The sequence below is a fragment of the Dasypus novemcinctus genome, chromosome 26 (genome assembly GCF_030445035.2).
Source record: "Dasypus novemcinctus isolate mDasNov1 chromosome 26, mDasNov1.1.hap2, whole genome shotgun sequence".
NCBI lineage: Eukaryota > Metazoa > Chordata > Mammalia > Cingulata > Dasypodidae > Dasypus > Dasypus novemcinctus.
This window is the reverse complement of record NC_080698.1, coordinates 3,353,153-3,362,508: the sequence shown is the minus strand read 5'-3', so window position 1 is coordinate 3,362,508 and position 9,356 is coordinate 3,353,153. Positions and strand designations below refer to the sequence as shown.

At 63.0% G+C, this 9,356-nt stretch overlaps 1 protein-coding gene across 11 annotated transcripts in view; it reads right to left on the bottom strand.

Moving 5' to 3' along the window:
* Window positions 1-6,112: 6,112 nt before the first annotated feature.
* Window positions 6,113-9,356, bottom strand: part of TRAK1 (trafficking kinesin protein 1) — a 184,339-nt gene continuing 181,095 nt past the window's right edge. For all 11 annotated transcript variants that reach the window (XM_058288550.2, XM_004478326.5, XM_023584596.3 and 8 more), the window contains one exon: window positions 6,113-8,571. In XM_058288550.2, coding sequence (XP_058144533.1) covers window positions 7,791-8,571 — 781 coding nt within the window. In that variant the 3' untranslated portion in view covers window positions 6,113-7,790. The remainder of the gene's footprint in view (window positions 8,572-9,356) is intronic.

Sequence of the window (9,356 nt, the reverse complement as noted above, 5' to 3'; positions counted from 1 at the left end):
GAGATTCGCAGTTCAAACCCTGGGCCTCCTTGACCCGTGTGGAGCTGACCCATGTGCAGTGCTGATGCGCGCAAGGAGTGCCGCGCCACGCAGGGGTGTCCCCTGCGTAGGGGAGCCCCCTGCGCAACGAGTGCACCCCGTAAGAAGAGCCGCCCAGTGTGAAAGAAAGTGCAGCCTGCCCAGGAATGGCACCACACACACGGAGAGCTGATGCAGCAAGATGACGCAACAAAAAGAGACACCAGATTCCCGTTCCGCTGACAAGAATGGAAGCAGACACAGGAATGGACACAGAGAGAATGGACACAGAGAGCAGACAGCGGGAGGGAGGGGGGAAGCAGGGGAGAGAAATAAATAAAACAAATTAAAAAAAAAAACAAAACAAGTCATAGAAGTTTGTTGACAGCAAATCAGCTTCCCCAGCTTGCCAAGGACTCAAACCAACACTGGGGCTCAGGAAGGAGGTGGCACTAACGGTCACAAGGCCGGAGGACGCAGCTCCCCGCAGCCAGACCCGGCCGTGGCTGAATTCAGGGGGACCCTCAGTTGCTCAGACAGACCCCGTTCTGTGCTGGCCGCCGGGAGCGAAGCAACCCAGCGCCCACAGCAGGATGCAGAGCCACCTGGAGCTGACCGTGAGCAGAGAGGGACGCTGCAGGACAATGATTCTCCCAGCTCAGGTTCCCTGAGGAGCCACAGCAAGCAGCACCCAGGTCCTCCAAGAAGGGAGAGCGGCCCCGGCGCACTGCAGGCCCGCGGCCTCGCGCTGGAGCAGCGCCCAAGCCACCTTCCAGCCAAGCTGGTCTCCAGCTGAGTCAGGGGCCCGGCGCAGAGCAGGAGGGAACACTGCCACCCGGGGGCTCCCTCCACTCCAGGAGAACGTCTCGCCACGCCTGCCGAGCCTGCAGGACGGCTCTCCGGGGACACAGCTGCAGGTTGACTCGGTTGCTGATTCTCGTCGACTTTTTGGAAAATAATTGCGGGGTTGGAACCTGGTAAGACACACTGCAGCCTGTACGGGAAGGGTCTGAGGCTGCTCGCTTGCTCTTTGCAGCCACTCATTCAGAGGCGCCGCCCTGAGCTGGCCGTGGTGCGGGCGCCGAGTGGGGCAGCAGCTCGCCGCAACGCGCCGCCCCGCTCCCACGTGCCCCCGGGAGCTGGCGGAGCTGCAACATCTGTCTGAGGACAGGAGTCGCTTTCGCGTGGAAGCCCGACAGACGTCTCAAGCTCAACATATCCCAGCTTAGACTCCTCGCCTCCGCTCACTGCCCCTACGCCCGCTCAGCCGAGGGCGACTCCGTCCTCCAGTGGCGCAGGCCAGAACCCCCGGGGTCACTGTTGGTTCCTCTGTCCTTCACGCCTTTTAGCTCATCCACCAGCAAACTCCCTGGCTTAGCTTCCAGAGGCCCAAGTCTTCCCTCCTCCCACCCTCCCCGTCTGAGCCGCCACTGCCCTTCCCTGGGTTAAAGGACAGCCCCCAGCGGTCTGTCTGCAGCCACACACCCCCACCCCAGCACCGTGGGCACCCGCCAGGCTGCTAACAGGCCACGACGTGGCCCTCCCGGCCTCCTGCCTTGGCGCCCCGTTCCTGTTTCCTGCAGGCCCCATGGGCACCAGCCCAGGGCTCAGAGCTTTCTGAAATGAACATGGGCAAGACTCCCACTAAGTGGATTATTCCGTCTGCTGAGGACAGGGCCCCCTGGGAGCCGGCGCTGGGCCAGTTCTTCCTGATCCCCGAAGCAGCCGGGGACGGTGACCCGCGGGGCGAGGGGCACGGCTGGACTCAGGCCCCCATCCTCGCTGCAGGAGGCGGCCGTGGCCCAAGGGTCAGCCGTGCTGCGCTGCCCCGCGCTGTGCCGCCCCAGGGACCCCGGTGAAGCTTCGGAAAGGGTGCCAGCCGTGTCCCGCGACCCCCCAGCCCTCCTTACGGGTGACAACGTGGGGCCCCGGGCCGTGCGCTGCTCTCCAGGGACAAGCCAACCGCGGTTGCGGCAGGAGGTCCCGCCGGCTCGCGGTCTCCGCGCGCCCTCTACTGGCTGCGGCGCCAAGCCCACCTCGAGGCCTCAGGCGCCAACGCGGCTGCTGGAGCCAACAGAACCCTACGCCGAGTGGAGGAGGGTCTCCAGCCCCGAGCTCAGGCATGCGGAAGATTAATTTTTTCTAAATCTTAATCCTTAATCTAAGTCTTAAGGCTCCTTAATCCTCAGTACGAGCTCCCAGGCAGTTCCCTTAGTTCAGATCGTTTTCCGCCTCCACCAGCGGCTCCCACGTGGCAGCTCCATCCTGGGCACTGGCTCTCATTAGGGCCCTGGAGGGGCTTCGTTTGCCACTGCTGCTACGACAGAGCACACAGGGCAAAGCCACACTTGCTCCTGGGTCGGGGGCTCCTGGCGTGGCAGCCCCGCCACCTGTGGCTTTCTCTGACCTCTGGCTTCTCTTCGAGGTTTCCAGGAACTGAGGCCACCGACTCGCTGACCACCTTAAGTGACCAGATGTGGACTAGGAACATGTCTTTGTGGGGACAACAGGGCCATCTGTCCGCTTCCTTCATCCCGGCAAGGCCATCCCTCCCAGGCAGCGCCAGGAGGCGAGTGCGCCGTGCGCTGGGCACTTCCGGATGTCCTGCGGACGTGCCGCTCAGGGACACCCAGCTGACCTCCTGACTCCCTCACCGCCCCGAGTGCCGGCACCGTGACGGGGTGAGATGCTGAGCAGGGCGCCAGACTCCCCATTTTCCCAGGCCCCCGGGAAACCAGCTCATCTCTCCTTGGGTGCCCTGACATGCCGGGGGCTTCTCCCCCTGCCCCGGGCTTGGCCACAGAGGGACAAGGTGGAGGCCACACCGACGGAGAGCCTTCAGCAGCCGGAGGCGGAGGGCTCGAGGGCCAGAGCAGAAGGGGTAGGGGATGAAGAACACTTGGCTCAGTGGATTTCGTTCCAGACGATTCGGTCTTATACCAAAACACACACTCAGCTCTGTCCTCCAAATGAAAAGCCAAGAACTTGACGTCTTTGCTTTCTGGCCCCACCTACTGCAGCAGGCTAGGTGGGGAATCCACAGACGGAGCTGGACGTCCACGTGGACACCCCAAGACGGCTGCGGGAGACCCCCCCCCCCCAAGAGCCTGCCGTTCGGAACCAGATTTCCTCCCGAAGCCAGGAGCAGCCCCCGATGTTCTCCAGGGGCCTCACCACTGGGCCTCCCGGGGGTCGATGGGTGGGCGATCAAACAGGGCACAGCTGGGGCTCTTCCCTGCCGTCAGCAAAGGGGAGGATTGATTAACGTCTTAAAAGTCAACAGGAGAGTGAACCCGCCCTCTCCCTGTCTCCCTGCCCTCCCTGCCCCGCTCTCCCCGTTTTCCCCCTGCCTCCACCAACATGCGAGTAAAACCTGGGCATCTACAATCTAAACTGGGAAACTGTAGCCTACAAACCATGCCGTCGGGCTGGAGGGCTTAGCCTCGCTCAGGCCCAAGAGTCGGGGGGGGGCTCACTCCTGCCGAACTGCCGGCGGGGGGTACTCCCGAAGGGAGCACCGGTTCTCCAGGCGTGGGGGACGCACGGTTTGGGAAAAAACCACGGAGACCGCTTGAGCGCAAGAACAGGTCTGCTTTATTATGGAAGTGCACTAGGTTATATAGGGTTGAGAGGGAGGAGTAAGATGGAGGGAGGGCTAGCTACGGGGCAGTAGTGGACAGGCTGAAGCTGATGGACAGCCCCGAGGTAAGCAGTTACCGGGGAAGAGGGCAGATTGTACGTTGGCAATATGGGCGGGACTGGCGGGAAAGATAGCGACGGCTGGAAAGGGGAGGAGGGGTGGCGAGAGGCAGCAACAAAACCAGCCGTTCTATCACTCCTCAGCCCCTTCCTCTTTACCTGGCACCCCTGCTCTGTTCTTTTCTCCCATTTCTCGTCCCTCCCTGCCTTAATAAATTACTGGCCTAAGTCACCCCATGTGCTCCTAAAATTCATGTCTGCAGCCCAGGCCAGAACCTCGACAAGGCCCGGCCACCCGCCTGCAGCTTTGGCAGCTCCCGCTTGGGCCACGGTGTCACACGAAGCCGCTGGAGCACGTCTGTGTCTGTAGTTTACAGAGCCTTGTATCAGGGGCTTCCCAGCCTTCGAGATGGACCCTCCTCCTCTCCGCAGCCTCCTGTTGAAAATGAGCTCTTACTTTTTGCTTTATTCAGACCCATTCAAATGTGGCTTGGAGATGTTATGCCCCTTCCTCTTAATACCTTAGCATGTGCCTCCTAGGAAAAAAAGATACGCTCCTGCCGAGCCACAGGGCAGCGGGGAAGCCAGGCAACTGACCACGGGCACCGCGTTTGAGTGAGCCTCTCAAATGCCTCTGATTGTCCCCACGTTGCCTTTGCTGTGCGTCCAACTGCGATTGTGAATGGCACTGCCTCGTTATCTTCCGTCATCCAGGACGGTTCCTGTCTTTGATGACATTGACATTCTTAAAGGGAGAAGGAAGTGTTCTGGAAAGGACCCTCCATTTGGCCTGTCCATCTGCCGACCTATGATCAGACTGAGGAAGGAGGACCCCAGAAGGGCCGCGGGTCCTCCCAGTGCCTCCCTCGCGGGCAGGCGCCCAGCGGTTGGCCCAGTCGGGTCGCATGTTTAAACGGGCGCACAACCGCTTTTCCACTGCAGCAGGAGCTTCTTACCCCCTTGGGAACTAACAAGCATCTGGGGAAGATACCTGTCGACTTCTCAGCCAGGGGACTTGGCATCCACTGCTGTTCCAATCAGTTACTAGCATCTGGGTGGGTTTTCTCCTACAATTGTCCCTTCCTCGTTACCTCTTTGCATCCAACAGCAAGGGAGAGCTTCTCTCCTTCCCTTCTCCACACCTTTCCCCTCTGCTTGGCAGGTCCTGCCCACCCCCAAAGCCCAGCTCCAGGGCCACCCCCTGGACAGAGGAAACTCCAAGCAAGGTGGAGGAGCCCCTGACCCCCCCACCTCCCCCCACCGCAGAACTATCCCAACCCCGCCCCATCAGCAGGGGCTCCCAAACTTTCACGAGCACCAGAAGCACCTGGAGGGTTTGTGAAAATGCAGATTCCTGGCCTCCCCACGCCCCCCAGATTCTCACGCAGCAAGCGCGGGGCACGGTGTGAGAGGCTGCGTTGCTGACAAGTTCCCAGGAGAGTCATAGGATGTCCTCGCCGTTCCTTGAAAACGAAGCCACTTCACCCCAAGGGCGTGACATTTCCCCTCTTACGATGACTGGAAAAGTGTCTCTACCTAAACTGGCTGCACATCGGAGCTCAGCTCCTCGGTGCCGAGGCTGAGAGCAGACGGGACGGCTCGTCAGCCGGACACTGGCTGGAGGGGAGGGGGGCTTCGCGGGCTCACAGGGGACCGGCACGCTTGGCGCAGAAGCCCTGCGCCGGCTCTGGGAGCAGGGGCGGCCAAGGGACGAGACCTGGGGCTGGCACCACCGAAAAGGGAGCGGCGGGCGATGCGGCCGGCCAGAACCGCCGCACAGGCCCGATGCTGTATCCTCGGCACTGAGCACCGCCTGGCAGCGGAAGTCCCTCATCTAACCTAAGGTGGCCTTTGTCCCATTGTATGGTAAGCGGGTAAGTGCCCTGCCCCAGGCCGCACCCACTTTGAACTTCACGTGTGCCTCCCGCTGTCCCCAAACATCAGGGTGGCAGGCGAGGCTGGCTCGTCCTGGTGCTGCTCTCACAACCCCCTCGAGCGGCCCTCCACTGACTGCGGCTTTTAAAAGTCTGCGACTTTTAAAAGTCTCGCGCCCTAAGTCTTTGGAGGGGATTTGACAGCCTCTCTGCTGGGATTCGTCCCACGGGCGTATATACCTACGTGGAAAACCACAGGTCGACGAGGTTTTTCAGGGTGGCGCTGTGACAGCCATGATGATGGACGTTGGTGTCCACCTTGGGGAAGGGGCTTCACAGGCCGCGTGCACACGGCAGAGCCGTCACAGCTGCGCAAGTTCTCCAAAGCATATCATACTAAAAGAACAGGGAGAGTGCGTGTTTAAAGCGTACGCCTCTCGTTCCATTTTCCCAAACTGAACGTCTTACATAAAGAGATCCCCTCCCTGATGAAAAGATAAAAAAACAAACACCCATCAGAATTCCAGTGTGGTTCCATCATCTGAACTTATTTTATTGATACTCATTAGTGAATAAAATTGTATTGTGGATTTCCGATGCATTACAACACACTTTTTGGTCGTGGCTGCACAATGCTCATAATTTATTTGTTTACTAGTCTAAATACTGCGGTCTCCCAGCTGCCGGCACTTCCCGTGTGGCAATGGGCGGCCCCTCGTTTGGAATTCACGAAGTGCTCCGCTCAGCCCACGCTTTGCTCGTCCCTGCCATCCTATCCACCATTCGAAAACACATTCAAAAGAAAAGGCGGACGTGACGCAGCGGGCGCGCACACAGTGGCGGGGAGCGTCCAGAACGGAGCTGGCCAACACCCTCGCGGCCGACAAGCAACAGCCCGAGACCCTGGGCCTGCAGCCCCGGGGTCCCAAACGGACCCAAGTGGCCGCGCCCACCTGGAGGGCACAGCCCCTGGGCGGGGCCCGGAGGGACCACGGGGGCGCAGACTTGTCCACGGAGGGTGGCCGTCATCTCTTGGATCAGGACAGCGCAGCGACGCTGCGGGGAGCCGGGGAGGCGGCTTGTTTGAAAGGCAGACACACCGGTAATAAATAAAAGCTCAGAACACCGCCGCCGGCTCCCTGCTCACTGCCCGTCTCCACAAGCACCTCCATCTTTCCTAAGGATAAAAAGTGGCACAAAGAGAGAAAGGCTTGGGTGTGTGGGGGGGGTGTCTTGCTGTGACCACCCCCCGTTCAGAAACAAGACGGCAAAACGTGAGCATCGAGGGGTGGTAACGAGAGGCTATGCGAGAGCCAGCCCACTTCCGTGCCTCGTTTTCCCAAGAAGGGACGGGAACTCAGAGCCGCCGTTCCCCCTGAACCGGTCTGTTATTCTCCTTAGTCGGGTTCCTCCCCCTTGACTGGTGACGAACTTCTTTTACGACCCCCCGCCCCTTTTCCTTTTAATCCTGGGCTGGCCTTAATTGCATTGTGGGACCCAGAAATAAGCTGCTTCCTCCCAAGCAGCGCGGCGTGGTTGAAATGCGTACTTCGGTGCCATAGAACCACAGAGGACCTACGTTGCTACTTCCCAGCCCGCACCATCACGTCCCTGCTTATACAAAAAATGCAAAAATAAAAAGTCACGCAGACGGGCCGCGGCTGAGGGGCGCAGCTGCCGAGGGGCACAACACAGGGTAAGATACATTCTCTTCCGGCCCGGCCGTTTGGCCGGACCACGGATGACGGAACTCAGAACTTCAAGTTGCAGGCGTGGAAGGAAAAGTCACACTCGGACGAGAGCAGTCGTGAAGAGGCCACCCCGCGAGGAAGAGGAGCTCCCCCGCCGCCCGCGGCCGAGCACGGAGTCTCCGGACAGTCACTCGGGCCGGGAAGAGCGGCTGACGGCGCCCGGTGACAGGCTGCATTCGCGCCATGGGCCTGCGCCCGGGCAGCCGCGGCGCCGACGGGTTTCCCATCCACGGGGTAGCAACGCCCCGGGCGGCTTCAGTGTTTCTCCAGAGCAAAGAGGAAGAGGACGCGGCCCAGGTTAGCACAGGGCGGTGTCCTCGGGCGCTCGCGCGGCCCCGGGACCCCGCGGACAGTTTCCAAGGTCACGCTCTTCCCCTTAGGCACAAGGTTGATTTGTGTCACCGGGGCTGGGGGAGGTGGACGGAGGGGGGCGGGAGGGCGACGGGGACTAGGGGGACGCGCCCTCCCAGCCGCGCCGCGGGCTGGCCTGCTCGGGGAGCTTAGCACCCATCAAGATGCCCGGGGTGAGAGCCAGGGGCACCTTCATCTGCATGCTCGAGCCCACCATAGTGGGGAAGCTGCGGTTCCTGCGGATGCCGGCGCCGAGCTGCAGCCCCCCGACGGCGCCGGGGCAGCCGAGGGGCAGGCCGGGGGGCGCGGGACCTCCGGCCGCCGGCACCGCCCCCGGGGGGTTCTCGGCCAGCGCGGGCACGTGGGCCCGCCCCGGGGCCACCGCCCGGGCCACGCCGAACCGCCTGACTTTGTCCACCAGGTTGAGGTTGGCGACGGACACGTCCGTCTGGCTCTCGCTGCTGCGGACGCTCTTCTTCTCCCGGACCTCCCGGAGGATGGAGCTGGCCGGCTTGGAGGCCAGGAAGGTGTCGTAGGGCGGGCTCGTGCACTTGAACTCGAAGGCAGGCGGGGAGGACGCGGGTGTCCGCGCGGGCGAGTTGGGCGGGGTGGAGGGGATGGCGGCCATCCTGGGCGGGTACGCGGGCAGGAGCGCGCCGCGGCCGGCCCTGTCCCAGCTCCGGGGGTCGTACACGGCCGCGGAGATGCCCCGCTCCTTCAGCAGCCACACCAGCCCCAGGGACGTGCTCATGGTAGTCGTGGACTCCCGCGCGTTGGTGAAGGACTCGGCCACGCTCAGCCTCCGGGGGGTGCACGGCGTGGCCACGGGCGTGGGCTTCAAGTGGCCGCCGCAGGCCGGCGTCGGGGCCGGGTTAAGGCTGAAAGGAGAAGGGGACAGGTCAGCGGCACGTGCCCGCGAGGCTCTGCGCGGGGGCGCACGGCGAGACGGCCCCCCGGGCGCCCACTCCTGCCCCGCCACAGGTTCTGGAGAATGGGAAGCTGTGCGCTGCCCCCCCCCGCGCCCGCAATGGCGCCCCCGGCACGGAGGCTGATGGACGTGCCGCTCGGCTCGGGCGCGGCCGACCCGGGATCCGACCCAGCGTGCGCCACACCCGGGGCTGCCGCCTTCTGGAAGAGGCCCTTCAGCAGGCAACCCAGACCCCAGCATTCCTCTCTAGTGCCGCGTCCCTGGGGCGAGAGGCTGGCCTGGCCCCCGGTCCTGCACCGCGGCCGCCCACGCCCTGGGGATCAGGCCTACACGGCACGGGTGCGAGCCAGAGGCCCCGGGGGAGGCCTGCGCTGCAGGAGGGAAACAGCCGTGGGGCCGCTCTGCTCCGACGCCGAGACCCGGCAGTGAGGGCAGCGGGGCAGAGGCGTGTGCACGGGCAGCGGGCAGTGCACGGCTGCCGGCCTTAACAGCCCCCACAGGGATGGGGGGAGCCAACGGGCGGGGAGGCCTGCCGCTTCGATGGGCACCAGGGACGGCGTGGCCCCAACGGCCTCAGGAACCTGTCCGGCAGCTCAAGGATTTGACGAGAAAGCAGGTGCCTCCTTGGAGCCTCGCTCTGCACAGCTGGCAGGGGAGGCCAGACACCCTGGGTGGAGCGCCGGCAGGGGGCAGGAAGGGGGCCGCGCCGGAGGGCACGGGGTCGGCCCATGGAAA